At 34.8% G+C, this 25772-nt stretch overlaps 3 protein-coding genes and 1 pseudogene across 3 annotated transcripts; 2 read left to right on the forward strand and 2 right to left on the reverse strand.

Moving 5' to 3' along the window:
- Positions 1-1087: 1087 nt before the first annotated feature.
- Positions 1088-3757, forward strand: LOC108333556 (GDSL esterase/lipase At1g33811). The gene is made up of 5 exons (XM_017569020.2): positions 1088-1391; positions 2049-2173; positions 2279-2527; positions 2990-3248; positions 3338-3757. Exons 1-5 carry the CDS (start codon positions 1130-1132, stop codon positions 3553-3555), a joined length of 1113 nt encoding a protein of 370 aa, XP_017424509.1. The 5' UTR covers positions 1088-1129; the 3' UTR covers positions 3556-3757.
- Positions 3758-4267: 510 nt separating this feature from the next.
- LOC108333355 (GDSL esterase/lipase At1g71691) lies at positions 4268-6962 on the reverse strand. Its single transcript, XM_017568772.2, has 5 exons — positions 6617-6962; positions 5540-5661; positions 5184-5423; positions 4832-5081; positions 4268-4659 (listed from the first exon to the last, which is right to left on the reverse strand). The coding sequence occupies exons 1-5, from the start codon at positions 6897-6899 to the stop codon at positions 4439-4441; spliced, it is 1116 nt and encodes a 371-aa protein (XP_017424261.1). The 5' UTR covers positions 6900-6962; the 3' UTR covers positions 4268-4438.
- A 2442-nt stretch (positions 6963-9404) lies between these two features.
- LOC108332652 (uncharacterized) lies at positions 9405-16269 on the forward strand (annotated as a pseudogene).
- A 2072-nt stretch (positions 16270-18341) lies between these two features.
- On the reverse strand, positions 18342-22293 carry LOC108333019 (cellulose synthase-like protein G1). Its single transcript, XM_017568330.2, has 8 exons — positions 21565-22293; positions 21361-21453; positions 20266-20367; positions 19971-20183; positions 19784-19886; positions 19485-19663; positions 19018-19365; positions 18342-18910 (listed from the first exon to the last, which is right to left on the reverse strand). Exons 1-8 carry the CDS (start codon positions 22144-22146, stop codon positions 18443-18445), a joined length of 2088 nt encoding a protein of 695 aa, XP_017423819.1. The 5' UTR covers positions 22147-22293; the 3' UTR covers positions 18342-18442.
- Between the last annotated feature and the right edge of the window lie 3479 nt (positions 22294-25772).

The raw sequence follows: 25772 nt of genomic DNA on the forward strand, positions 1-25772 counted from the left end.
TCAACAAATAATTAAAACACTCCTATCAATTATTTTCAATATCTATTAAACATATCTATTTAATTACATATTCTAAAAGTAACAACAAAAAGTTACAAATATGGGCAAAAACATTTGACTTCTTATGCCACACTTCAACTAAGAATTACATTTTCAAAAAATATATAGTTTCCTAAGAATGAGATTAAAATAATAAATTATAAAAATATTAATTTTATAGAAATAATATTATAGTATTATGTGGTAGCCATTTTTTAGGAAATAAGTTATGTAATTATTTTTAGTAGAAAGAAATTGTTCAATTACTTATTTCATTAAAATAGAATACCAATACATAGTTATCAAAATGTGTAATTATACAGTGGTTATTTAGAGTCTGAGTTTTGTGTTAATGTTTATTAACAAACATGGTTTGCGCCTTCACTCTGACGGGAAATACCTTGGATTCATTAATGTAAACTTGTCTATTTTTTTTCTCACAAACTGTTAGTAGGTTTCTTTTAAAGTAAATAAAAAACGACTTGATTACATTTTAATAAATATTTTAACTTTATAAAATTGACAAAAGAAATTAAAGTAAAATGAAAAATTATAAATATATATCCGCGTCACTAAAAGGTGACAACATATGTTAGCTTAGTCCATAAAATTCTGTCTTTGCATTTTGTAATAAATTTCCAATTTCTTCAAGAGTATCCTATCTATTGAGTATGGTGCAAAATCACAGTTCAGTATGCTGACATTTTTGTTAAAAGAACAACTGAAATGGTGCAACTACTTCATAATTAAATTGGCAAACTGAAAAAATGTTTACACAACTTGGTAACTGTAACTCATGCATTTGCAGAAAGGTGTCTAGCATGTTCTATGTGGATGAGATCCAGTTGTTGGTCACGAGATGAGGCTCCATTCACCGATGATAAAGGAAGTCTCATACTTATGACCTAAAAATGCATTAATTCTCTACCAAAAAGCTTCTTCTCTCATTGTCTCACTTACCCAACAAATCATCAAATAGGCCTATCACATGAATGCCATAAATATGCTCACACAACCATTTCTAAGAAGGAGAATATAAGAATGCATGTTCACAACAGCCATTTTTGTCAGAAAATTGGTGGGGCTTAAGATGATGAAGCATTTGGTTTTGACATTGACATGGATGTTGTGGCTGAGCCTATGTGGCAGATGCATATCTCAGGTGCAGCCACGGCTTCCTCCGGGGCAACAGGTGCCATGCTTCTTCATATTTGGTGACTCATTGGTTGACAATGGAAACAACAATGGAATTCTAACTCTTGCCAGGGCCAACTACAGGCCTTATGGCATTGACTTCCCTGGGGGTGCTACTGGTCGCTTCACCAATGGCAGAACTTATGTTGATGCTTTAGGTATAACTCTAAACTTTCCTTCGTTCAATGTTTAAGTATGAATTTAACTTCTATATTGGATATAAATATAAAAGCTAAACACCATATAAGAAATAGACTTATAAACTCATTCTTTCTAAAGTTTTAGGTAGAAAAATGATGTTAATTAATTCTTTATATCAGTTGGACTCATGTCAGATTTGTTGGGAATCCAACTGTGAGTCTAAATCCCACATTGGATAGAAATAAGAAGCTAGAGCACTATATAAAGATGAAAGACACATTAACCTATTGGCTTAAGGTTTTGAGCGAAGAGTGGTGTCAATCTCTTATATGGTTGTACTTGTCATTGGTATTTGTGTCTCCTTGCTTGATGGATCCAACAAGATTTATGTAATCTCTCACTAACGAACTCCTCTCAATACCCATGACAGTAAAAATCTAGATTTTGGGGATTTGAATAGAAGTAGTACAAAGAAAATGTTCCTATCATCAAGATTTATTTTGTAGCTAATAGCTATAAAATAGCAATATACTGAGTTTTTGTTTGGTTCTAACTTCTGTGTAATTTGCATCATTTAATGTGGTTCTGTTGAAAGTTTTATGTACCACTTGACAATAGGATCCCATATGCACACATAGCTGTGTTTCTCAAGAATACAATGTTGAAAATTGCAGCTCAGCTTCTGGGTTTCCCAAGATATATTCCTCCACACTCAAGAGCAAGGGGATTGGATCTTCTAAGAGGAGCTAACTATGCATCTGGAGCTGCAGGCATTAGAGACGAAACAGGCAGTAACCTTGTATGCAATGGCATATGTTGGAGATTCTTTTTGAGAAAACAAATATTATTGTACATATTATTCCTGTGCTACTTCTTCTGATTTTATTGTGTAAATTGCTTGCAGGGTGCTCATACTTCAATGAATGACCAAGTCGCAAACTTTGGCGACACAGTGCAGCAGCTGAGAAGGTTCTTCAGAGGAGACAATGACTCACTTAGTAGCTACCTGGGCAAATGTCTATTCTTTTCAGGGATGGGAAGCAATGATTACCTGAATAACTACTTCATGCCAGACTTTTATTCAACTAGCTCAGATTTTACTGTTAAAGCTTTTGCATCTGCCCTTCTTCAAGATTACTCTCGTCAGCTATCTGTATGTTATCCACATCTAATTCTAAATTACTTTACATATAACTAATTCATTCGCATTCAGGGTCATGTTAACAATCATGTCATTCCTATGAACACAATATTCTAACAAGGTAAATTGACGATCTAGTGTAGTTTAAATCGTTAGAAATCCAAACAGAAATCTAAGTTTCACATTGAGTAAAAATGAAAAAGTTCAGTATATATAAGGATGAAGATTCATGAATCTATTGTTTTAAAGTTTGGAGTTGTCACCTTCTTATGTGAATTGGTCTTATGTCTCACGGTAATCCTTGTTAGATGGCCTTTTGAATGTCCACATGTACAAGTTAGTTTAAATTAAAAAATGTGCTTGTAACAACTGATTCCATGATAACTAACTTGCATTAACATTTAGATTTGGGGTTTCTATATTATTGTTTCTCTTATTAGTCATTGTTAATGGTTTTTACTTAAAATTGTGCAGCAATTATATTCACTAGGAGCAAGAAAAGTGATTGTTACAGCAGTTGGTCAAATTGGCTGCATACCATATCAGTTAGCCCGTTTTCATGGTAACAGCACCAGATGCAATGAAAAAATCAACAATGCCATCTTGCTATTTAACTCCGGCCTTAAGAAAATGGTTCAAAACTTCAATGGAGGGCAGCTTCCAGGAGCAAAGTTTGTGTTCCTTGATTTTTATCTAAGCAGTTCAGACTTATCTTCAAATGGAGCATCATTTGGTAATTCTCTTTTCTATAGACATGCCATCTATTCATGACAAAGAACATGCTCAAGCTGATTTGCTATCTATATATACTGTTTCATATAGGATTTGATGTGATAGACAAGGGCTGCTGTGGAGTTGGCAAGAACAATGGACAGATTACTTGCCTTCCAATGCAACAACCATGTGAAAATCGTCAGAAGTACTTGTTCTGGGATGCTTTCCACCCCACTGAGGTGGCCAATATTTTACTAGCGAAGGCATCATACAGTTCACAATCATACACTTATCCCATTAATATTCAACAATTGGCAACCCAGTAAAAAGTTTAGTTTATGTTGGATTTTGTCTGTTTGTGTGGTATTTATGCAGTGCATGCACTCTGCTGTTTGATCAGTGTTCATGATCTTGTGTTGTTGTTGCTTAAACCATTTGATTTCCTTTGTACACTTGTTATTCCATTATGTAGGAATAATATTACATTAACATATATGAAAAACCTTTGTGCATTTCCTTCCTTCTCCAGTATTTAATTTGTGTCACTTGTGGTTCATATTAGATTAGAGTTTAGCTAAAAAATACTGTGTAGCTTAAACCAGAATATATGTTGGTTGAAAGATTTTAAAGATTAGAAAATGAAGTGCATGAAATGTGCATCATGTTTTTGAAATGTGGATATACACTTTTTTAGGCTTAATTCACTCTCAAAACTAATGACCAGACTTGGATTTTACAAAGAATTTCTGAGAGAATTCCCTTCTAAATACAATACGGGTGCACCCAGTGAGGAAGGTGCATATGGGTGGAGGGGGTAATGACAAAATATAGGGGCAGCTTATGTTCATTTTAAAGCACGTTTACTACTAAAATTAGCAAAGATAACCAAAATCCTATATATTTCTCTTGGCATCTAATTTCAACTTTGTTCCCGTGATCATCAAAAATATATAACTCTGGTTAAAATGTCTGAAGAAAAGGGCAATATTCACTTACCAAATTATAATAAAAATAGACAAAAAGAGAAGATAAGCACGAATTCATATGACAGTTGTGATAGTAAATGTAGATAGCAGTACATTCCCTATACCAAATTTGTCGTTCCACATATAGTAATTACTAAATATAAACTTGATCATTAAATTTGTTGTTCCACATATAGTAATGAGTGACAGTGACACAGCAAGATTCAAACTATAGAGGCTCAATTCATAGCTCAGCAAGCTGCCTTATGTTTATAGGATAGACAAAATTGGAATTCCCACTGAAAGCCATTCTTCCCATCAGAATGTTGGCTGCTTCTGTTGGGTGGAATGCATCCCAGAACACATACTGATTTCTGTTAGGGCATGGAGTTTGGAATGGAAGACATGTTATTTGGCCTCTATTTCTTCCAATGCCACAGCACCCTCTATTTACAACACTAAACCCTTCACAGAAAGATAGTAAGCACTATCAGTCTCATCATGAAAGACATGTTGAAAATGTTCATTGCAAAGTGCTAAACTAGACCATATATAAGAGCAAAATAATGAACACCACTCAGTTATATTTGTGTGATTTTGTTCTGCAATGAAGTAGTATGTTTTGATTCATACATACCGTAAGATCTAGCATTGAGAAGGATGTCCTGGAACATGCGGGAAGAGTCAACGAATATGAATCTGGCACCAGGTAGATTAGCATTGAAATTGCCCAACACGGTCTTCAAATTTTCATTGAAGGGTTGCACTAGCAAATTCACTTCTTCAGAGCAAGTTCCACTCATGCTTTGAGCCAGAATGCTTGGAATACAACCCATTTGCCCCAGTCCAGTAATCACAAATTTCCTTGCTCCAAGATTGTAAAGCCTCTATAACACATGTAATCATGAACAATTAACTTCTCCTCGAAATTAACTTGGACAAAAAAGTAAGTTTAACTTAATAGTATATGAGAAACTAAGAAATCTTACTGTGAGTTGCTGGCTATATGTTTGAACCAAGAGATCAGCATATTGCTGTCCATTGTACTGATTTCTGGTGGGGTAATTAGGCATAAGGTAGTTGTTAAGGTAGTCATTGCTGCCCATTCCAACGAAGAATAGGCATTGTGCAAGCGCTGTGGCCATATAGTCTGCTCCAAGATTCCCAGTTATTTGATTTAATGTGTTCTCAAAGTTCCTTAGTTGCTGATCAAATGGTATTCGCCCAACCTGCTCAAAAAGAATCCATTATGATTCAGCCTCTCAATAAATTCTTCAAATGAAAAACAAAGTTGCTTTATGTAATGTTCAGGTCAAAATCTAAAAGATGAATGGATGTTACACACAAAGTTTCGGCCAGTGGCATCAAGAATTCCGGCAGCAGCTGAAGCATAGTTTACTCCATGAAGCACTTGATTCCCTGAGGCTTCTGAGTATGCAGGAATCAAGGGAAGTCCAAGCAGTTCAGCTGCATTGATACGAACACATCAGTCTAAAATTCAATTAAATGATACATATTATTCAGGATAAACTGTTAAGGTCATTAATGAGTCTGATAAACAAATGTTAGTGCTTAACAAGAATATCTTTATGGCCTTATTTTTAGAAAGCATTTGGTCACTACACTTTTTTCATATATGGGAGCTATATTGCCTTGTAAGTAATTTCTATTTGGTCACTACAGTCTAGTGAGAAACACTTGTGTAGGTTCAATGGGTGTGTAGATAAAAGTGTAGTAGGAGCCTCCGTATCCTTTTTAATGCATCATTTACTGCAAGAAAATGCCTTGACAGAGGTTTATCTACCCTTTTTGCCACACACACCAACCACATATAAAAAGTAAAATGGTCACTGAAGGAGAAAAGAGAAAATGAGAAATTTACAGCAAGCAATTACTTCATATAATTAATAGTTGTACCCAAGAGATAGGCCGTTAGGTGTATAGCAGTTATTCACCTCATTGATGGTATCCTTGGTAGGCTTCCTAAGTAAGAAATTCATGGCAAAAGTGACAAAAAAGATATTGCAAAAGAAAATGAACAATTCAATTGCATTACTTTATCTTTCGAAATCTGTCTGGACAATCAGTCATAAAACAAGGAATCTGAAATTGGTGACTAATTAGTCAAATTAAAGTACATAACATGAAGTTTAATTCTAACTCAACCTTACCACACTAGAATAATGTCATGTGATACTTTTCCTTGCAGCAAATTATGCCTCATACCTCAAGCTTTTGGCTTTTAATTCCTATGCTTGCCAAAACATTCTATGCCAAGAGAAAAGGTTGCAATAATGAAACTGATGCATATTCTATGTGCTTTGACTCAAACGAATTAACCCCATAATCTAGGTTGGCTTTGTGTCATGAGACAAGTACTAGGAAAAAGAGAAAAATAGTTGATAAAAGAGAGAGGGTATACCTATTTCATCAACCATGGTGTAGCCATTTGAGAAGCGACCAGTAGGGCCTCCATTGAAGTCGATGCCATAAGGGTAATAGTTGGCCTTAGCTAAGGAAGGAAGGTTATTGTTGTTGCCATTGTCAATGAGAGAGTCACCAAATATGAACATGGCAGGCACCATTTCTCTCCCATTCCCATTTTGACCTCTCACCGCAGCATCACTCAGCACCATGAAAAGCACCAAGAATGTGGACAGTCCAAACTTAGCCATAAAAGTGTGAGAGAGTGAAGAGAGGCACATGGAGCAAAGAGCTTGTTGATTTATCTATCTGTAAGAATGAACAAAAACAAGTTGACATGGTAATGAAAAGAGAGGGAAGAGGATTTAATACAAGATGGTAAATGGCGGTGGTTGAAATGCAATCAATACATTCACCTGCTCTCTACCTTGCAGTAATTATACATACAAACATACTGAAGCACCCAACATTGTTGCAGGCCATATCAAATACTGGACTGGTGCCATTCATTTACTACTTTCATGAATTTTTCCACACACATTCAAGCCCCCTCTCTCATTATTTTTCCGTGACTGTCTCTGTGGGGACTTAGGATAATGTATGTAAGAACTTCACTAAGCTTTGCTTCCCATGTTTACTACATGTTGCAGAAGACAAAGTCAAACCAGTTATTGCTGCATTTGTCAGTATATGTTTTTATACATAATGTGTATATTTTCTTAAATTATCCTGAAAATGTAGATAAGACCAATTTAGAGTATATATGTGAGTGCAAACCTCACCTTACAAACCGGTTTTGTAGGGTTGAATTAGGCTTAAAGTTCACTTCTTAGCATGGTATCAGAGTCATGAATTAAAGCCCATCCTATCAAGATGTGTTTGTTGGGCATATCATTCCACCCGCTGTCAGTCCATTAATGTCTAGTTCCACGCACATATACCTCAGTATGAGGTCGGTTTTGTAAGATTGAGTTAGACTTAAAATCTATTTCTTAACAAAATGTATATATGTGATAAACTCTTAAGTGATCATCTAGTGCATCTCCTTTTATGAATAGGAAAGTGGGATTTTTTCTTATTAACAACTTGGAAAGGAAATCCAAGTTTGTGGTCATGGTTGGATTTTAGGAACATGCAAAGGTTGGTGAAATGAAGTTTCAAACACAAGGTGGTAGTGGCTTCACCCTTGCTTACTTTATCATCACATTCGCAATACTATCCACCAAGTTTTCACTTTTATATCTTTGCTTACTAAGTTGTTTTTTCTACACTAATACAACGAAAGGATACGACAACAATTATTTTCGACAATTGACAGCGGTTTTTGAATGAGGCATATTAAGACGAGATGAAAAAGATATTTTTGGCCTCGATTATGAACTGAAGCAAAAAATGTCCACATTTTTTTTTTCTGATGGAGTCTATTCCTCAGTTGTATCCAAAACCATTGCCAAAAGTGTTTTTTTTCTTCAGTTCATTTGATAACCGCTGCCTAAAGTATGCATTTTTTCTTAAAGATCATTCTTTTTCTATAATATCCTACATTGCATAAATGACTTGCATATCAAAACTAGTATGCACAACAAATAAAGAGTCCAAAATATATTTTTCAATCAAAAAGAGAATTATAATAAAAAATCAACTCAATGTACAAATAATGATATGATAATTAATGTACAAATTATGATATGATAATTTACAAATTATTTTATCTTAACAATTACATATTATTGTATGGTTGTATTACATATTTTGCGAGGGCTTTTCGTATGTAATAAATGAACTTGTCGGGAATTGGAGAAGAAGTCTTGAATCTTTATACAAAACACAATGATTTCAATTAGTCTATATGATTTCTAATCAATGGAGATTTTTTTTATTAATTGCAAATATTACCATTGCCCAACCATTTGTAATATGTGCACGAATAATGGTTGTCATCCAATGCATTACACAGTAACTACACTCATATGAGTCAATTTGTCTATTACACTACAATATATCATCATAATATATCATCATAATATATCATCATAATTATAAATAATTAGGAAAAATCGTTGAAATAAAACAATTATAAGAAAGTATGGACCAAAATACTAAACCTTGAGGGCCAACCATCCAAGCTTTTTAGCCTTAGCAATTGATTTCCTTGACAACATCATATATGCTGCAATTGAACTATGAAAAAAAGAATGTTTTAGGATACACTTATATAATAAAGAAAGATAATAACATTAAGGTTTGTATCAATCTACTATATGTCTGAGATGTTTGAGAGAGACTTGTACAATGAGCAAAACCACACAACAATATTGTTCGATAGGGAAACCATAGATAGCTGTCAATGTTGTCTGAATTGATAATAACTTAATTGTTATACCTTACAATCACAGATGCAACTTTGAAGTTAACAAACTACACTTACGCAACAATATAAGACTCTATTCACTTTGGCTGATTTAATTGTTCACGAGAAAATGGGAGCGCAGATTTGCGGGACGCATTATGTTTGTTTGGTCTGATTTAGGAGGAATGATTTAAGTGGATTTACGCGTTATGCACTTTTTTAGTCACCCGCAAAGAGGCAGAGATTTGGAATGATTTTCTTTGAAATCTCGACTTTGTCCTCATAGTTTTAGGAAATACCAAATTACACTATTCGAATCCAAAGATTTTATAATCAATTCCAACCCATGTTTTCATGTTTAATAATAAATAAAGCATGGTTTCAGATTCATGGTGCATAGGTTGGAGGAATGTTTGGTTGGAGATGATGAAGGTTCATGGCTGAAGACAAAGATGAAGAGCTCGAACATGAAGATTTGAGGTTAAAGAAGGAGTTGAAAAAGGAGTTGGGAGAAGGAATGCATATTTGGTTCCCACCTATTTGTATTCGGTTCCAATTAATTGAAGAAATGAAGTAATGCATGTATTCGGTTCCATGTGGCATTCGGTTACACCAGAGAGAAGAAGTGCAGACAATGAGTGTATTCGGTTCCCCAAAGAGTTGTATTCGGTTCCTCTTTCATATTAACATGTTCCCCTCACATTGATTCGTTCCACAAGCCTGTAAAAATTTCGTTGATGCTTTCCTCCATGGATTGATGCGTTTGCGAGCTTAGTGGTGTGGCTGTGAAAAGCCTCAGACCAGTGGTGGTGATGTTCAACGCTGAATTTGAGGGGAGTGGGCGACTATCACAGTTAGAAGTCCACACAACAGTTTTTTAGGGTGGACTATCACCACCAACCAGGGATATACCCACAGCAAAGCCATTTACTTGTAGGTAAAAGCCTAAAGCAAAGTGGCCAGAAGGTGATACCCATGAACTATTATTCCCAAATTCAGTAGTAGAGAGTCTAGACCTTGACTTTATGATGCTCTCACCATTTTTGATATCATAAACTTCTTTGCTTCTTTGCTAGTTTTTTTTATTCTCTTTTTTTATTTGTTAATATTGTTAGCTGAATTTTGGTTAATTATTTATTTTTTTATAAATATTAAATTTCACTTTAATAACAAATAAAATCATACAACTTTAGTAAATTATATTAAAAAAATATTATATTAAAAAAATATTTCATTTTACTAAATTACAATTTTTTTACATTTTTAAAATTAATTTTAATTTTTTTTCTCTTTATAAACATTTTTACAATTAAATATAAAATTAACAATTATTATTTTATATTACTTTAATAAATAGGAATATTTTAATAATCTTTAATTTCTACCAATTACACTATTTTTTTAATTTGTCACATCGATCAAATTCTACACTAATTTTTTACAAACTTTACTTCCAAATCCACTCTTACTCGCCTCCAAATTCACTCAAACAAACAATACTAAATTTACCCTCAAATCCATCCACTCATTCTCCTCCAAATCATTCCTCCAAAATAAACACACCCTAAGGGACAAAATATATTTTCTTCTCCCGTGCAACTGGTGTAGGATCTTTTGATCTGGACTAGTATAAAATCACTTATGTAAGCATCTCTTTCCTATAATCTTTTGATCTGAAGTAATTATTTGTGTTGTTAAGTTACTTTTTAAAAAGGGAAGCTTTTATAAAAAGACTGTTTTTATCAAGAAAACCAATTCACTCCCTCTTGGTTATTATCCGCCCACGAACATTCTGTTGAGTATTTACTAACAATTGTTACTTACACCAAACATATACTTGAAAAAAAAATTTGATGTAAGTAACTAGATAAATCAATTTTATATAAAGAATGATTCATTCGCTTATATCACCCATAACTGAATGAGAGTAATATTCAATTCTTTTTTCCCCGATGCAAGCTCTACGACATGTTACCTACATAAGTACAATGAGATGTTAGTGTCTCTTCCAAATACAGTAGAATCACATGGAACCGTCCTTGGATAATCTATAATGATGTTAATAAGTTGGTGCAATGCACCAACAAGTTCGTCCTCAGATAAATGAATCTTTTTGGGTGTAAGACTTCCCTCTCCATGCGTCTGTTGTTACATGAAAAAAGTATTTAAGTTTGAACATCAATAACATAAAAAGTTCAAAATTGAGAAGTGTATAATGGAAGTCCATACCAGGGGGTTAGAAATAGAACTAACCAACTGTCTAGGCCAGGCGAGAAAAGATTGAAATGTCAGTGCCATAGTAAATATTTCATCTATTGGCACAGGAACTAAAACATCTGGTATGACAATTTTATCTACCGTGACCTTGGCCTCATCATCCAATAACTTTATTCCATGAAGAACAATGACTGCCTCAAATATTGTTCCACGAGCCATTAGTATCGTCCCTATACCATCATAAACATATAGCTGACATGGACAAATGTCGTCCATGACGTCCCTGTAGCGGCTTGAACTGAACAACTACCCTTATCACTTCTATTTTTCAAAGGCAATGTTAGTTTATATAAAGAAAAGTTATTGAAATTCATAAGTTAGCATAAAATGATTATTAATTTTACCTATGGAAAGTACATGTTCCCTTGGAAAAAATGTTTGCGAAGAAAAGCCATAACTATCAAATTGTTGTTGGAACTGGCACAATACTCCGAGTCACTTTTGAAGTGACTTCATCATAGAGCTACACGCTGATCTTCTGCGTCATCCTTTCTTCATACTCAACAATGTGTGCGTGTGAAGAGTGATTGGAGGAACCCCCAAAATAATGTTGAATGTCAATGCCAGATCCAGTAACACACACTTGTCTAGGGTGCTTAGGTCGTCTAATTGTAGTAGCAAGAATATCATGATGACCTTCTAGAGTGAATTGGTCTTGGGAGCTCTACATCACATACATTCTTCTACATGCATTACATATGTGCAATGCCTAACCTCCAACTTTGACCAATATGGAAGATCAAAGAATATTTATTTTTTTCTTCTAAGGACTTGTTGTAGATGACTTCTTGGATGTTTTCCCAAATACCTGATGTACTTGATTAACTCTTTCATGAATTTGATGGCCAATTAGTTGAATTAGTGCATCATCATTCTCTTGATGTCAATTGAATGCTTTTTTTAGCTTTAATATGGATGTTTATATTGTAAAAATCTCCGATGACGCATATATATTGTCTTCCTTTTGTGTTTCAATTAATGAGTTACATTATTTTCTTCACATATAGGATATGTTTTATGACCCTTGACATTGTATCCTGACAAATTCCCGTACGTTGAGAAGTCATTAATGGTGAAAAATAACATTGCATGTATCACGAAAGTTTCAGAAGCGAAGACATCAAATATTTCAACCTCATCAACCCACAACAACTTCAAGTATTCAATGAGTGGGCTGAGATAAACTTCTATGACATTTTCAGGCTGCATTGGACTAGATATCATCATACACAACATCATGTACTTTCTTTTCATCCACATTTCAGGAGATAAGTTGTCAATTATCAATATAACAGGCCAACAACTATGGTGGATACTTAAATTCCTAAATTGGTTCATTCCATCAATAGCTAAACCAAGCCAAAGATTTCTACATTATCGAATTGGAGAAATTCATGATCAATAATTTTGCATTGCATTGAATCATCTGGATGACGAATCATTTTGTCAATTGTTCTTTCATGTCATCTAAGGTTTTTAGCGTCTTTTGGATTCATAAACAAACGCTTAAATCTGACCGCGATTAGAAGGTACTAAATTACTTTCAAAGCGGAACCATCATTCTCTATCTGACCATTATCTTCACTGTTATTTTTTGGCTTGTATTGTGATAACCCACATTTTTGACATCTTTCAAACCTTCAAACTCTTTTCTATATAATATGCAACCATTTGGACATGCATGTATCCTTTTATATTCCATACCCATCGGACAAACAATTTTCTTTGCATCATAATTACTAGTGGGTAGTGTATTTCCATCGGAAAGCATTTCATTCAACAACGACAACAATTATGTGAAACTCTTATCGGTCCATCCATTGGTCACCTTCAAATTCATGAGCCTTAACACCATTGAAAACTGTGTGAACTTAGTTGAATCGACACTCAAAGGAGTTTTCACATCAGTGGACATCATTTCATACACATGTGCTTGGGCAAAAGCTTTTGCGCCAACATCATGGATCATGTTCTCTAATTTGTCTTCTTCCGGTCGATCTTCCATGGTGGAATTGAATACGCGTTCAGTTTGGGAGACAGTTGAAAAGTCTATTAATTCTTCGTGTCATGTCTATGTCATACAACTTCGAAGGAAATCATAAAAAACAAGATGTTCCCTAACTTTGGTTGCGATCAATTTTCTCTCATTCAAACAGTTGAGACAAGGACATCTAAAATTCACTTCATCATCACTTTTACCCTAATTACATTACACAAATTGTATAAATTCTTCTACTTCTTCTCATACTCAACACTTATGCAAGATGAATTAATTCAATCCTGATCCATACGTATATCTACTAAAATTGTTCACACAATTTCAGTAATCTTGAATGATCACTGATGAATCAATATTTTCTATTATTGACTTAGTTTCTTGTGCTAGATTTAATAAGGGAATTGTGCTTAAATGTCCAGTATTTCTTCAGTTTTGCTAGTTTTGCTTAATTTGATCAGTAATTCTTATTTTAATTAATTTGAATTATTTGAGACTAATTATTTTCATTATTAATTGCAGGAAAATTTTTGGAATTTATTTTGGGATATTAAGAGAGAGGTCGTGTCATTTGTTACATCATTTTCGTTCATCCACATCAGCATTACATTTTATTTGTGTTTTTTTTATGATTGTTTGGACCAGATTTGTATTTTTAGGCATACTTAGCTATTAGGTCCGTTTTTGGTCATTTTTTGGGAAGCCTAAGTTTAGGGTCTGACCTAGAATCTGTTTTTCATTATTGTTTGAATTCGTGTTTTAGTTGTTTAATTTCCATTCGTAAAACTGTCCACAACCCCCCCACTACGTGTTTGACCTATTGTTTGAACCAATTGTTGGTCCTTGAGAGATGACCTAGGAGTCACTTCCTAGTTTATACTGCATTTTAATTGCATATTAATTTGATTCGGGTACGACATCAATGAATCACTTCGGTCTCTATTTTGTATTCAAGGTTTGACCTTATTCCATTCAAGAAGATTCACTTTCTTTAGTTTATTACACATATAAATTTTAAACAACATATCTTAAATTTCACGAAATTTTGCCAACATTTAACATTAGCCTTTAGGTTACACAAAATGAAAGTGATTATAAATCACAATCAAATATACATCCGAAGATCAATACAAAACACAATTGCAAACATTCATGAATTTGAAGACATTTATATGCACTAATAAACTATGAAAAAGTGATTAATCTTCTTAAATCGTTCAACCAGACAATTCAAGATTCAATACTTATAAATTATTAGTACCATCTCCTTTTATATTCATTTTTAAAAAAATACATTTCTTCAAAAAAACTTACAAACAATAAATAACTTTTGTATTGAATCTCAAACAGAAAACTAAGGTTAAGTCAATATAACAATATATTTAAGCATACAATTAATCACATACCCAACATATAAAAATGAACAACTTACTACAAAATTATAGGGTCATATTAAAAAAGTAAATTTTAAACATAATAATAGGAACTTGAGAGCGTGAAAGGCAGACAACAATGAAAAAGGATGCAACTATCCACATTTTGGAACGGTACAAAATCCCACCACAAAAATAAAGTACTTGGACACAAATACAAACAACATATTAGTCCTAGGAACTAAAGCAAGCACAAACAACGCACAAAAAGCTGAAGAGAATCGCGCTCAACGTCACGCGTTCAACGTCCAACCACTGAATAACCAACGGTAAAAATGATCGGTGACCTTTTTGTAAATAAATGCAATTGTAGAACGTCGAAGCTCCATTCAATTCGACGTTCTATGATGATAATTATTTAAAGGCTTAAATGCTTACTTCGTCCCCATGTTAAGAGGTAAATTTCTGTTTAGTACCTAGTTTTAAAAATGAAGACATTGAGTCCCTATGTTATCAAAATTGTTTGACTTCAGCCCTGTCCGTTAAGTTTGTAGGAACGACGTTAAATGTTAATTGATGTGGCAAAATATATATCCAACGTGGCAAAATTTAAATACTTTTATTTATTTACCTTAACCAATTTAATTATTAATTTTATTTTAATTCCGCTATAATTTCCTTGATACAGCACAGGGAATGTCATCTTTTTCGTTAACTGCTACCATGGTTGAGTCAGAGCCTCCTTTTTCCAGACCCACTCCTCTTGCTCCTCCCTTGGCATCCACACCATTTTCATTACCATTTTCATTATCTACGCCACCGGACCAATTTAACGGCCCCTCAGTGCCTCCTTCTCCTTCCAATTCACCACCTACTGCTGGACCTTTCCCGCGGTTTTCGATTACACAGTTCCCCTCAAATACTCAAGCACCTCCCCTGTTTCCTCCACCCATGGGACAACCAACATTTCAACCTTCTGCAGATCAAACTCAGTCTTTTCCAGCTTCTCTTCCGCCTCAATCGCACACGCCTTTTGATACAGCAACATCAGCACCGAAAGAAAAGTAAACCTTAAGTAAGATGCTGAAGAAGATGGGGTGAACACCAAGGCGGAGGCAGCGAGGGCGCGGAGAAAATGGAGCGCAAGGAGAAGGAGACTCGACAAAAGGAAGATCAGTACTGGCAAGAGGTCGAGGGCTCCCAGTCACGAGCTGCAAAGAAGAAGGAGGAAGAGGCCAAAAAGAGGGCCGAAGCAGCCGCGCATCGGGCGGAGGCACGTAGGTTGGCGAAGTAGGAGGAGAAGGAGCTCGAGAAGGCGATGAAAAAGGTGGACAAGAAGGCGAACTGGGTGTCGATACTCGTGCCGAAGGTGACGGAGGTGGAGCTGAGGCGGCGGCGGGAAGAGGAGCAGGCGGAGGCAGGAAGAGGAGCAGGCGGAGGCTGAGAGGAAGGCAAAGGAGGTGAAGAAGCGACAGAGTCGCACTGTTGCAAAAGGATGAGTACGAGAGAATGGTTCTGGTCTCCAACACTAATCGCGACGATTCTATCATCGAAGCGAGATCTTCGGATGATGCCATCACTTAGATGACTGTTGCCGACAACTTGCCCCCGATCGCCATCCCGAGAGGCGCCTCAAGGCCTCCTTCTTGGTATAAATTCATTCTATTTTTCACCTTTTATCATTTATTTGATTCGATCAGCTAACCATACCTTGCAGGTATAAATTCCATGGAAGACAAAGGAGCAACCCGTAGCTCCACCATTGTAGAACGAAGAGAAAAGGAAATTGGGAGAGAAAATGAAATTAGGGATTGGGGTTTGCAAAACCCGCGAAAGAAAGAGAACCATCGCGGATTTATTTCCCAATTAAAAACCCTAAACTTTTAATATACACGTAAGATAAACTCTGCCACGTCAATTGAATTTAGGTCAACTAAATGTCACATCAACATTTCTTGTACAACTCACATCCACAGTAACTTCAACGTTATCAATTTTAACGTTGTTAAATGGATAGGACTAAAGTCATACACTTTCATAACATAGGGACCCAATGCCTTCATTTTTAAAACTGGGTACTAAACATAATTTCACCTCTTAACATGAGGACGAAGTAAGCATTTAAGCCTTATTTAAACCAACGCGTCATTCTCTTTCTTCTTTCTTTTAAACCACCAATAGTACGTCGAATCTTGTAGGGGTTCGACGTAATATTTGTCAGTCAGAAGCCAAAGAGTCACCCTTTTCAATTATTTTTTCTTTTAAACAACAAATAATACGTCGAATTGTGTAAGGGCTTCGACGTATTATTTGTCAGTCAGAAGCCAAAAAGTAACCCCTTTTTAATTCGTTTTTTCTTTTTTCTTTTAAACCATATATAATACGTCGAATTTTGTAGGAGATTCGACGTATTATTTGTTACCCAAAAGTTTCCCTTTTTAATTTGAGCGGAAGATTGAAAATTCATTCACTTTATCTTAACGTGCGAGATCCTCTTCTCTCTCAAACTTTTCTCGAACTAAGTTTGACGACCATCACATGTAATCTTTCTTTCATTTGATACAAATGCATGTTAATTAACTACTTTATGTATAATTTTTGTTTGTTTTGACCGATTATTTTCGTGTTCTTGTCCTTCATAGGCACATTCTACTTTCTCTCTCACTGGTGGAAACACTTTATTCCGACGAACCCACCTTTTGAAGGTTAGTTTTCATTTTCGTTTTCATTTTGAAGAACTTATTTGTTGAACTTGTTTGTTGTTGTTTTTTGTTGAACTTGTTTGTTGTTGTTATTTGGTTAAACTTGTTTGTTGGTGATTGAACTTGTTTGTTGTTTGCTATTGTTGTTTGTTATTGATACTATACTACATGTTCATAGTTCATGTTTTATAAAATACAAAAAACTGAAATTTGTTGTTTTTCTGCTTTTCAGGTCTCGTAGAGTTGTAAAAAAAGATTACAATTAATAAAAAAAACAAAAAAATTGCTTAATGTCGAATATTAACAAAATTCGATGTCAATTTGATTAACGTCGAATTTTTTAAATTCGACGTCAATTTAACGTCTCACGATATGACGTCGACCTCGAATTCGACATGAAAGACTAAAAAATAACGACGTTATACGATATTTTTGTACTAGTGTTTAGGTCGTACATTCTATATCATAAGAATAAAAAAAAATTTACCTTAAAACTAATTATTCCGAACATATTCAAGGACAAAAAGTCACCATAAATCTTATAACTAATGTAGCACACCAGAGTAAAAATATAAATCAAAATTTTATTCTATGTCCCTTGTAATATTAATAATCTTAGTTATCATTAATTTTACTGATAGTAAAAATATACTATATATATAACTAGCAAATCATTATACCTCTCCAAAAATGCCAATATACACAGCACTTCATATAGACTTTTGCTTCAAGCACCCTCAGCATTATTAAATGCACCCTCGTATTAACAGAGAAAAAGACTAAAATATTCTCTCAAACCCGACATTGTCACTGTCACAGAGGAAGAAGAGAAAGAGAAGGCTGCAAAGGAAGAAGAAGAGAGAGAAGCATTGCAGAAAAAACTCATCTTGTAAAGCTCTATTCAGAAACATTTTATGTGTTTAAGAAAGATTTTCCAAAAAGCTTATTCTACAAAAGTCATTCCGGAAGGTATTATATACATTTTAGAAAGCTTGTTGCAGAAAGATATTATATACATTTTAGAATGAGTGATCTAAAGTGAGAAGATATTATTAAGCAATTTGATTGTAAGATACAAGTGCAAGACAGAGTCTTGAATGAGCTTATTATTTATGACAAAATTTCACTACCCACTCTTGCTTTTCATGGTCACTATGGCCTGAAGAATGGGATAACTTAGAGCCATTACATAGGTGACTAGGAAAAGTTGACCAAACATTTCTTGAAAATCCTTCTCATTCAATACTCTCCATATCCCACCAAAGAAGCCAACAATGTTGATGATGAGCAACAGAACCATTGGAGCCATGAACACAGCTGCACCCTGGAAATCGAACCTACCTTCCTCGTACTTCTTCATCTTCTCTTCGTCGATAGCTTTGTTTGACAAGTTGAATTTCATCTTATTCAACCCCAACCGCTTCTTCATTGCTTCTAGTACTGCAAATATGCTTGTCACTGATTTCAGAATCCAAATTCTTTGTTCATCCCACCACATTTCTATAGACCCTTCCCCGGAAAGAACCTCGACCAAATGTTGAACCTGAGTGGATACATACACAAATGCAAACACTGCAAACCAAGGGTCTGTCACCTGTGATAAAATCAACAATCAAACCTTCTCATTTTCGAAGTCACAGAAAAAGTTATCTTCATTATGTTACAAGCTAAAATAAGACAACATTTATGCAGGAAATATACCTTTGGAAAGACAGGGATTCCTTTGAGGAGGCATAGTTGAGGTACAATGCCATACAGGATGAAGAAAAAGGCATAGAGAGATGACATTGTTATCAAGCAATAAGTGAAGGAATGAATTATGGACATGCTCGAAAATCCATAAGTGAAAGGGCTGTATTTGGAGAAACCAAGCAAGAGAAGTTCAGACAACCACTTAACCAATTGAATCATGCCTTCTTTGATGTCAGTGGGGGCACACCCTAAGAAACATGGCGTTTTCGGGTAAAGATAAACTGATCTCCATCCTCTGGTGTGAAGAATATACCCAGTAACAGTACTCTCAAGTAAGATCACATATGAGAATCCCACCTGCGTGTACCAACCAAATTTACATTTTCATACTCAACAATCTCTGTCCATAAACATCGATGAATTGAATACCAAATATGGTATATAAATGATGTTAGAAGCATGCTGTCAACACTTGCCTCTGTACCCCATTTTGTGTTGTTTTCGTAGGAACAAGAGCACACTGCTAGGGCTTCTTTTAACGTTTCTTCTCTTGAACTGCTCTTTTTGGTAGTTTTCTGTCCACGGATGATCTTCAGTGATTCAATGAACCCAGTAGAGTTGCCAAAGTACTTTTGTGCCTCTTGCAGATAGTCATCTACAATCACAGATTGAAAAATAACACAGAAAACTAGAAAATTAGATACAATATCTTTAGTGGAATGTGACAAAGAAAACTAAATTACCATACACAGGCCATGTTTACGTGTTTACGTACTCTTTTGGTTAGGACTTCCAAATAGTAACGCACTTCTACTCAAGTAATTACCACTGCCAGAAAGACCAGGACCTCTTAGTCCATCCATGCCTTGCCACATTGTCTAAAAAGAAAGTACAAAATGATAAAATAAAACAGACAAAGGAAATTAAAAGGTTTGTCTGCGTATGTATGTATGAATGATTACCTTAAAAGCGGTCCTAGTTTGACTATCGTAGATGTCTTTTTTGCTAAGGTTGTGAAACATTTGAGGGAATTGAACAAATGCAGTATCTTTGGAGGTCTGAGGATCAAGGAAGAAGCACATGGCTTGTTTGGCAGAGGTTGGATCATTGCAATACATATCGCAATCCACTACTAGAAAATAAGGTGCATTACTGAGAAAACCCGAGACTCTGAGCTGCAACCACGATTGAAAAATGCTTCATTGATCAAGCAAGAATTGATAAAAGGGTAGAAATCAAATTCAATTTGGTACGAACCAATGTGTTGAGGGCTCCTCCTTTGAATTTGTGAGGAAGGGATGGCCTTCTTTCCCGAGACACATAAACAAGAAGTGGCAAACCTGCCTCCTCATTTATAATCTAAACACATGCAAATATACCAATTAGTTTTTCTTCTTTCCCTTCCACTGACAAGAAAAAGTTTGCCTTATTGCTCTAACAAATATATCCATCATTCATTGGAAATGGTGCATATTCAACCAATATCAAACCATAACTTGCATATAATATATTCTGTTCATTCAGTCTATAATTCAACACATAAGAAAATAAACTACTCATGGTAACGTAATGTTTTAAGACTAACAAATTTTCAAAAGACTGATATATAAATAATATTTGTACAATCATCACTCATAACACTCATAAGCTCAACAAATATGATATTTTTATATTAATAATTGAGAATGTATAACAATTTACTGTAAAAGGCATAAGAATAATTACAATTAAAATTTATTTAAGTGTTAAATTATCTTTTTATGTTTTATATGTTTTGTAGATCAATCAAAATTTGTTAAGTTAGGCTTACTATAAGATAAATAAATGTGACTTTCCAAAAGAAATTGTGTGTGAGAAAGAATTTTACTTCAAATAAAGAAATTATAAAAAAAATCAAAATCTATAGAAGATAGATATCTAGTTTGATGTTCAAAGAGAAGAAATAAATGAAAAAACTACACTCTATTAAAGGTTCACCATCACTGCTATTAAATCCACAAGAGCTAAAGATGAGATTGATAAAAGAGAAATTAAAAAGTGTACAATTTAATGAAAATGTGTTTCCATAGAAGAAAGAAAAAGACAATAATTACAAGGAAAAAAATAGAAAAAAAATCAAACATTAAAAGATTGATAATGAAATTTGAAATTCAAATAAAGCGATGAAAATTAAGGAGAAACATTGAAAATATTTATTTAATACGTTTTATTTAAATTAAGTAAGTTTATGTTGAAAATTCAAAGGCAAATGACGCATTCATAAAAAGAGAATGAGAAAATTGGTTAGCAAAAAATAAAAGGAAGTAGTGAAGTGATCAATTACAAGGATGTTGGTGTGGGACAGTCCCATACCTCAATACGAGGAGCCCTGTCGTTGACAAGTCGAAGATTGTTAGGGTCTGAACCAAATTTATCGATGTTCTTCTGCATTTTCTCGTATTTAGCCTGTAAGTAACAGTACCAAAGAAACACTTTATGAACTCATGAAATTCAAAGTCACACACGTGATCTTCCTCTTGGAGGAGATGAGAAGAAGAAGAAGAAGAAGATAGGTACCTTGATGAGGTCACGATGAGCCTTGAATCCCTCGTGCCGAAGAAGGTCTTCATCTTCTCCCATCGGAGAGAAGAACGCCTTCGGACACCTCAACTTCACTCCATACTTTCTGCAGAAGGGAACCCACTCCTTCGCGAACACACCCGCCTCTTTCATAGCGTATAAAGTCACCGGAGTACCACCGTCGTCGGACAGATACACCGCCAGCTTATCAGAAGGGTAGTCCATGGCAACGGCGGAAACAACGGTGTCCATGACCTGCACCGTGGGTTCCTTCTCGGGGTCGAGCGTGCAGACGAAGATGTCGAGCCCCGGAAAGTTGTCCTCCCTCGGAAGCTTGTCGGTCATGACAGTCCGCGAGACGGGGTGCCAGCGGAAGGATTGGTTTAAGAACCAGATGACGGAGAGCAGAAGCTCGGCGAGTGTGATGAGTATCCATGGGGCGGTTGGTGGTTGGTGGAGGAGGTGGGATATGCGGTAGTAACAGATGGAAACGACGGCGAGAAGGTGGATGAGTATGTGAAGTCTGGTGAGAAGCAACCATGATTGAACCGTTTCTATATGGTATGTGTACCTTCCCATCTTTCTTTCCTTCTCACCACTCTTCTCAACTTTCCGTGCTCCCAGTTCTTCATATATATATATATATATATATATATATATATATATATATATATATATATATATATATATATATATATATATCAACTCACTCACCACCTACTTATCAATGGTAAGAAATGGAAATGTGTGATTAAAAAAGCAATGTGTTTTTGGTGCACGAGACTCCAATAGTAATGTTCGTGCATGTAGGCATGTTGATTCCATTTTGGCGTGGGACGTAAAAAAACAGAAAAAAAGATTATTTTTAATGGCATCGCGAGGACCACGCTCCAGTATTATTTAAATCCGACTCACAAATGTGGATGCCGCGTGGGCTTTTTTATACCATTTTGTTATTAACAAATAAAAATATATTTTTGAGGATGACATTGACCTTCGAGGAGAACCATAATCCCACAGCAGGAAAGTGTTCCTATTTTTTACATTCACGGTTACATATATATATATATATATATATATATACATATATATATATATATATATATATATATATATATATATATATATATATATATACTTATGACCTGAAGTTACATATATTTGCTTAAAATTACAAAATACAGGTTTCCACTTTCTTATGCCACCACTCTCCTTCCATGTACTGTGTCAAGGTTACCTTGTTTTCATATATTCTTTTCTATTTTATTTGTTTCTTGATTGACATTTAGTCATTTTATTAAGTCTAGGGTATGTTTTTTCGAAAGATGGATTTCAGAATGTTTGATTAGATCTGGATAAATTTGAGTCGATGGACTTGTAGTTTTAAAATATTTGAAAATAGAAATGAGTGAATTTAAGATCAAATTAACGAATGATTTGATTAATATAATAGATAAAAAACAGCTTTAATAAATTAAAATATTATATTAATATTTTATTTTTATAACTAAAATTAATATGTAATTATTATTACTATTTATTATATATATATATATATATATATATAAAATCAATTACGCAATCGGTTTGCAGCAGTAGCGATATTAATGTAAAATTTTCATTCATCCTCTCTCAAATTGTAACATCCCAAAAATACAATATCAAAACTATATAATAAGAATATCATAAATTAATAATATTATAGATCAGTCTTACAAAAGAGAATCAGTACAAATACGGCCGAATGACTTTAAAATATTACGAGGAATTTAATAACTGCACAAAAGCTGAAACTAGGCCGAACGATTTACAAAAGACCTATACCGAACGACCAATAAAAGAAGTAGCCCAAAAGATAACCGAACAGTCATACAAGGAAACCAACAACTGACTGAACGGTTCTAATGTTCGGTCTTAACTTCTACCTCTACCAAATTTTCTTCTTCCAGCGCCTCTTCCAGCAACGCTTCTCCTTCTTCTCACATCCACACGGATGATCATTGCAACGGAAGGACACACACCGAACGTACAAAACGGACAAGACAGGAAAATAGGGTAAGCTTATGTAATTCAATTCAATCATCAATATGTACTTCACACAATGCAATTAAACAAGATAATTTCATTCACTTTTACACGCAAAGCCTAATACTAGACTCTGACTGTCCGGACTGTATGAATTTTGTGTAGCTACGACGTTCGTGCACCCGGGTGATGTAGTAATTGGGATACCCTCAATAGCTGCCACCCGATGTTAGTCCTATCTGTCCAAATTAACCATAAGGACTAGGACCTCCTGCCATTCCCACTCATGACTTACCCTTCTCTACGTGAGAACGAGTAATCACGGAATATCAGGATGAATCGCCAGCTTAGCATGCCCACATTCATACTTTACCAAATTTCCAATATACATTCATGAGCTATCCCTCCACGGAACGCTCGTTCATAATCCAATTCATTTCGTCCATATCATATTTTATTCATCTTTCATTATTAATAATCTCAACTGAACCCTTCGTACAAAGATCCCTTAGGATACCAAATACCAAACGTTGAACATCAACCCCGAACAAGACTGAACGCTCGGAGTGAGACCAAAGGTCTCCAGTTCCAAAACGGATCAAAATGGAAAGTGTGAACATCGGTTTTAAGAAAGAGACTGATTTCAATAATATTTCTCGAGAACGACTAGAACCAAACGTTTATATACTAAGTGAGCCAATTGGATGAACTGACTCACGAGTTAGACCGAACACCAACAAGCCTAGGCCGAGTACTAAAACTCTAGACTGGAACCAATTTAGACAGACACTGAGGGACATCAAATAAGGGTACTTAATTGGATCCGATGAATAAACCAAATGTCAATAAATATACTTAGCCTTTGAATGAGTTAAACATCAAGAACAATCAGAACGCCAGTCAAAGACCGAGCACCGAAAATGGCGAACCCTATTGAGTTTGGACGAATGTTCTTATTATATATATATATATATATATATATATATATATATATATATATATATATATATATATATATATATATATATATATATATTTTACAGAAAGGAGTAAGAGTGTCTGGTGTAAGACTAAGCACTTACTCAGCACAAGCACTTGGTGTAAGACCAAGTACTACTAACTTATAGCGAAAAGGCTTGATAAATATAATGGATATCATTTTTAGTAGTGTTAAGAACAAACGAATTATACAAATACATATAGACATACTTGGGTTTATAACCAAATGCCAAGGGACGACTACCCTTGGCCGAACGCTCATGTACAAGTATTACAAAACAAAGATGCTCGTCCTCAACTAGGATTCTTCCCAAATGAAAGAATTCAATTCCAACCAAGTCCACTAGAAAAACCGAACGGTCAAAGACCATTCAGTGACGAACATTCACTTTCATAGGGAATTTCATACTTATAATTCTTTATAGCAATTCATTTCTCCACATCTATTTTCATAAAATCAAACATCCATATCATAATAAATATCCATACATCATATAGTCAAAACATATCAACAATCATACTTTGTATTCATTCCGCAATTCAACAAACATGCATCCATTAAAAACGAACGTATAAACTAACATACAATCAAATTATATAAGCTTCCCTTACCTCTAAGCGTGACCGAACGTTCAACAATGCAGAAATATATCTCCTCACTACTGAAATCTTAGAGTTCGACGATCACCCCTTACAAACAGCTCAGCACCAAAAACTGATCAGTTCAACTGAAAGCTCTTGACGCCGGGAGTGCTCCAGCGGTGCCTGAGTGGTGATCGGAGAAGAGAAAATGAGTGTTTTCTTAGAGAGAAGATGAAGAAATCTAGAGAGAAGGAGGAGAAAATGGTTCAGAGATTTGGAGAAGAAGGTGAGCATGCAGAGAAGTGGCACAGGATTTTGGAATTTGGCATTTACCACTACCGTCACTAAGACCGAACGTCTATTCTCCCGCAGCCACCTATTTTCCATTTTCTGATTACCAAATCCCCTTTCTTAACACTTGGCGTCCACTCAGATGGGATTTTGGATCTGTTTGAATGACATTTCACACTAATGTTCTCTATTTTTGGTGAAATGGGAAAAGTGAGTGATCCCTCAAATCCATAGATTGAAACACAATTATACCCTTCCTTCAAAATCTCGCTCCATGCGAACACAACACAGCCTATATAAATATTGAT

Source organism: Vigna angularis, chromosome 11, assembly GCF_016808095.1.
Source record: "Vigna angularis cultivar LongXiaoDou No.4 chromosome 11, ASM1680809v1, whole genome shotgun sequence".
Taxonomy (NCBI): domain Eukaryota; kingdom Viridiplantae; phylum Streptophyta; class Magnoliopsida; order Fabales; family Fabaceae; genus Vigna; species Vigna angularis.

Coding starts and splice junctions, on each gene's coding strand:
- LOC108333019 (XM_017568330.2), bottom strand. CDS start 22,146: ATGGGAAGGTACACATACCATATAGAAACGGTTCAATCATGGTTGCTT. Junction 20,184..20,265: donor GAGGAGCCCTCAACACATTG/GTTCGTACCAAA, acceptor TCGTGGTTGCAG/CTCAGAGTCTCGGGTTTTCT. Junction 18,911..19,017: donor GAATCCCTGTCTTTCCAAAG/GTATATTTCCTG, acceptor ATTTTATCACAG/GTGACAGACCCTTGGTTTGC.
- LOC108333355 (XM_017568772.2), bottom strand. CDS start 6,899: ATGTGCCTCTCTTCACTCTCTCACACTTTTATGGCTAAGTTTGGACTG. Junction 5,082..5,183: donor CATATAGCCAGCAACTCACA/GTAAGATTTCTT, acceptor CATGTGTTATAG/AGGCTTTACAATCTTGGAGC. Junction 4,660..4,831: donor TCTCAATGCTAGATCTTACG/GTATGTATGAAT, acceptor CTTTCTGTGAAG/GGTTTAGTGTTGTAAATAGA.
- LOC108333556 (XM_017569020.2), top strand. CDS start 1,130: ATGATGAAGCATTTGGTTTTGACATTGACATGGATGTTGTGGCTGAGC. Junction 1,392..2,048: donor AACTTATGTTGATGCTTTAG/GTATAACTCTAA, acceptor TGAAAATTGCAG/CTCAGCTTCTGGGTTTCCCA. Junction 2,174..2,278: donor ACGAAACAGGCAGTAACCTT/GTATGCAATGGC, acceptor AATTGCTTGCAG/GGTGCTCATACTTCAATGAA.